This window comes from Zalophus californianus, chromosome 14, assembly GCF_009762305.2.
Source record: "Zalophus californianus isolate mZalCal1 chromosome 14, mZalCal1.pri.v2, whole genome shotgun sequence".
NCBI classification, from domain to species: Eukaryota; Metazoa; Chordata; class Mammalia; order Carnivora; family Otariidae; genus Zalophus; species Zalophus californianus.
This window is the reverse complement of record NC_045608.1, coordinates 24,961,520-24,965,535: the sequence shown is the minus strand read 5'-3', so window position 1 is coordinate 24,965,535 and position 4,016 is coordinate 24,961,520. Positions and strand designations below refer to the sequence as shown.

The window sequence follows — 4,016 nt, the reverse complement described above, 5'->3', positions numbered from 1 at the left end:
TTCATAAGTGTTCTGTAGTTTCTAGAGTATAGATCCTTTACCTCTTTGGTTAGGTTTATTCCTAGGAATCTTATGGGTTTTGGTGATATTGTAAATGGAATAGATTCCACACATTCTTAGTGTACAGAAATGCAACTGATTTCTGTGCATTGATTTTGTATCCTGCCACGTTGCTGAATTTCTGTAGGAGTTCTAGTAATTGGGGGTGGAGTTTTTTGGGTTTTCCACATAAAGTATCATGTCATCTGTGAAGAGAGAGAGTTTGACTTCTTCTTTGCCAATTTGAATGTCTTTTATTTTTTTGTTGTCTGATTGCTGAGGCTAGGACTTCTAGTGCTATGTTGAATAATAATGGTAAGAGTGGGCATCCCTGTCGTGTTCCTGACCTTAAGGGAAAAGCTCTCAGCTTTTCCCCATTGGGAATGATATTCGTTGTGGGCTTTTCATAGATGGTTTTTATGACATTGAGGAATATTCCCTCTATCCCTACACTCTGAAGAATTTTAATCAGGAAAGGATGCTATATTTTGTCAAATGCTTTTTCTGCATCAATTGAGAGGATCATATGGTTCTTGTCTTTTCTTTTATTAATGTGCTCTATCACATTGATTGATTTGCAAATGTTGAACCACCTTTGCATCCCAGGAATAATTCCCACTTGGTCATGATGGATAATCCTTTTAATGTACTGTTGGACCCTATTGGCTACAATCTTGTTGAGTATTTTGTCATCCATGTTCATCAGGGATATTGGTCTGTAATTCTTTTCACTGACATCTTTGCCTGGTTTTGGGATCAGGGTAATGCTGGCCTCATAGAATGAGTTTGGAGAGCCAGGGTCAAGACCAGAGACCGAACTCGGGATCTGACAAGATGGCCGGGCTACCCCTCAGGATTATCAAGGAAACCCAGTGTTTGCTGACAGAACCAGTTCCTGGCATTAAAGCAGAACCAGATGAGAGCAATGCCCATTATTTTCATGTGGTCATTGCTGGCCACCAGGATTCCCCCTATGAGGGAGGGGCTTTTAAGCTTGAACTATTCCTACCAGAAGAATACCCAATGGCAGCCCCTAAAGTATGTTTCATGACCAAAATTTATCATCCTAATGTAGACAAGTTGGGAAGAACATGTTTAGATATTTTGAAAGGTAAGTGGTTCCCAGCACTGCAAATCCACACAGTTCTGCTATCCATCCAGGCTTTGTTAAGTGTTCCCAATCCAGATGATCCATTAGCAAATGATGTAGCAGAGCAGTGCAAGACCAATGAAGCCCAAGCCATAGAAACAGCTAGAGCATGGACTAGGCTTTATGCCATGAATAATATTTAAAATTCAATCTGATCATCAAGTGTGCATCACTTCTCCTGTTCTGCCAAGACTTCTCCCTTTTTTGTTTGCATTTAATGGACACAATCTTAGAAATATTAGAATAAAAGCCCAGACATCTTCAGTCCTTCAGTGATTAAATGCACATTAGCAAATCTATGCCTTGTCCTGATTCACTGTTGTAAAGTATGGACAGAGGCTAGAAGTACCATCTGGATTGTTGTGAAACGTTTAAAAGCAGTGGCCCTTCTCTGCTTTTATTCATTTCCCCCATCATGGTTTGAGTATAAAGCACTGTGAATGAAGGTACTTGTCAGGGTTAGCTGCAGGGATGTGGGTGTTTTTCTTTATTACTTTTTTTGAGGGGGAAAGGTAGTTTTATTTTAATTTTACGGGCTCCTTTCCCCCTTTTTATGGTGATTTAATTGCATTGGTTAAAAGAAGCTAACCAGTTCTTTAGAATATGCTCTCTAGCCAAGTCTAACTTTATTTAGATGCTGTAGATGGACAAACTTGATTGTTTGAACCAAAACGGGAACATTAAACAAACAACACAGCCCTCACTGTTAACATTGTGACTTTGCTGTCAAGTGTAGAATCTTTCCTTCAAGAAAAAGCTTGTGACCATTTTGTATGGCTTGTCTGGAGACTTCTGTAAATCTTATGTTTTAGGAAAATATTTTTTGTTATTCAAAAAAAAAAAGAATGAGTTTGGAAGTTTTCCTTCTGTTTCTATTTTTTGGAAAACCTTCAGCAGAATAGGTATTATTTCTTCTTTAAATGTTTGGTAGAATTCCCCTGTGAAGCCACCTGGACCTAGACTCTTGTTTTTTGGGAGGTTTTTGATTACTGCTTCAATTTCTTTACTGGTCTCTTTCTTCCTGTTTCAGTCTTCGTAGTTTATAAGTGTCCAGGAAGGCAACCATTTCTTCCAGGTTGCTTAATTTGTTAGCATATAGTTGCTGGTAATAATTTCTAATAATTGTTTCTATTTCCTTGGTGTTACTTGTAATCTCTTCCCTTTCATTCATGATTTTATTAATTTGGGTCCTTTCCTTTTCTTTTGGATGAGCCTGGCCAGAGGTTTATCAATCTTATTAATTCTTTCAAAGAACCAGCTTCTAGTTTCATTGATCTATCCTACTGTTTTTCTGGTTTCTAGTTCATTGATCTCTGTTCTAATCTTTATTATTTCTCTTCTTTTGCTTGGTTTAGGCTTTATTTGCTGTTCTTTCTCCAGCTCCTTGAGGTGTAAGGTTAGCTTGTGCATTTCAGATTTTTCTAATTTTTTTGAGAGAGGCTTGGATAGCTATGTATTTTCTCCTTAGGACCACCTTTGCAGTATCCCATAGGTTTTGGACTGATGTGTTTTCATTCTCATTAGTTTCCATGAATTGTTTAAGTTCTTCTTTAATTTCCTGGTTGACCCAATCATTCTTTAGCAGGATGCTCTTTAATTTCCAAGTGTTTAAATTCCTTCCAAATTTTTTCTTGTGATTGAGTTCCAGTGTCAAAGCATTGTGGTCTGATAACACGCAGGGAATAATCTCAATCTTTTGGTATCAGTTGAGACCTGATTTGTGACCCAGTATGTGGTCTATTATGGAGAAAGTTCCATGTGCACTTGAGAAGAATGAGTATTCTGTTGTTTTAGGGTGGAATGTTCTATATATATCTATGAAGTCCATCTGGTCCAATGTGTCCTTCAATGCTCTTGTTTCTTTGTTGATCTTCTACTTAAATGATCTGTCCATTGCTGTGAGTGGAGTGTTGAGGTCTCCTACTATTAATATATTATTATCCATATGATTCTTTATTTTGGTTAATAGCTGGTTTATGTAGTTGGCTGCTCCCATGTTGGGGACATAGATATTTACAATTGTTAGATCTTCTTGTTGGATAGACCCTTTAAGTATGATATAGTGTCCCTCTACATCTCTTACTATGGTCTTTGGCTTAAAATCTAATTTGTCTTATATGAAGATTCTATCCCAGCTTTCTTTTGAGGTCCATTAGTGTGATAAATTGTTCTCCATCTCCTCACTTTCAATCTGGGCGTGCCTTTAGGTTCAAAATGAGTCTCTTGTAGACAGCATATGGATGGATCCTGCTTTTTTATCCAATCTGATACCCTGTGTCTTTTGACTGGAGCATTCAATCCATTTACATTCAGAGTAACTATCAAAAGATATGAATTTAGTGACATTGTATTGCCTGTAAAGTCCCTGTTTCTGTAGACTGTCTCTGTTACTTTCTTGTCTATATTACTCTTGGGGTTTCTCTTCACTTACAGAATCCCCCTTAGTATTTCTGGCAGGGCTGGCTTGGTGGTCACATATTCTTTCTGTTTCTGCCTGTCCTGAAAGCTTTTTATCTCTCCATGAGTTCTGCATGACAGGCTTGCTGGATAAAGTATTCTTGGATGCATGTTCTTCTCATTTCGTACCCTGAATATGTCTTGCCAGCCCTTTCTAGCTTGCCAGGTTTCTGTGGACAGGTCTGATGTTATTCTGATGTTCCTCCCTCAATATGTAAGGAACCTCCTCTCCCTGGCTATTCTCAGGATTATTTCCTTAGCTGTAAAATTTGCAAGCTTCACTATTGTATGTTGGGGTGTTGATCTATTTTTATTGATTTTGGGAGGGGTCCTCTCTGCCTCTTGGACTCCAACTCTTTTTTCCTTCCCC

At 38.1% G+C, this 4,016-nt stretch overlaps 1 protein-coding gene across 1 annotated transcript; it reads left to right on the top strand.

Annotated features, from left to right (window-relative positions):
* Positions 1-873: 873 nt before the first annotated feature.
* LOC113913082 (ubiquitin-conjugating enzyme E2 N-like) lies at positions 874-1,332 on the top strand. The gene has a single exon (XM_027577038.1). It carries the CDS (start codon positions 874-876, stop codon positions 1,330-1,332), a length of 459 nt encoding a protein of 152 aa, XP_027432839.1.
* Positions 1,333-4,016: the final 2,684 nt, after the last annotated feature.

Bases quoted from the DNA above. Each gene is read 5' to 3' on its own strand.
- LOC113913082 (XM_027577038.1), top strand. From the start codon at position 874: ATGGCCGGGCTACCCCTCAGGATTATCAAGGAAACCCAGTGTTTGCTG.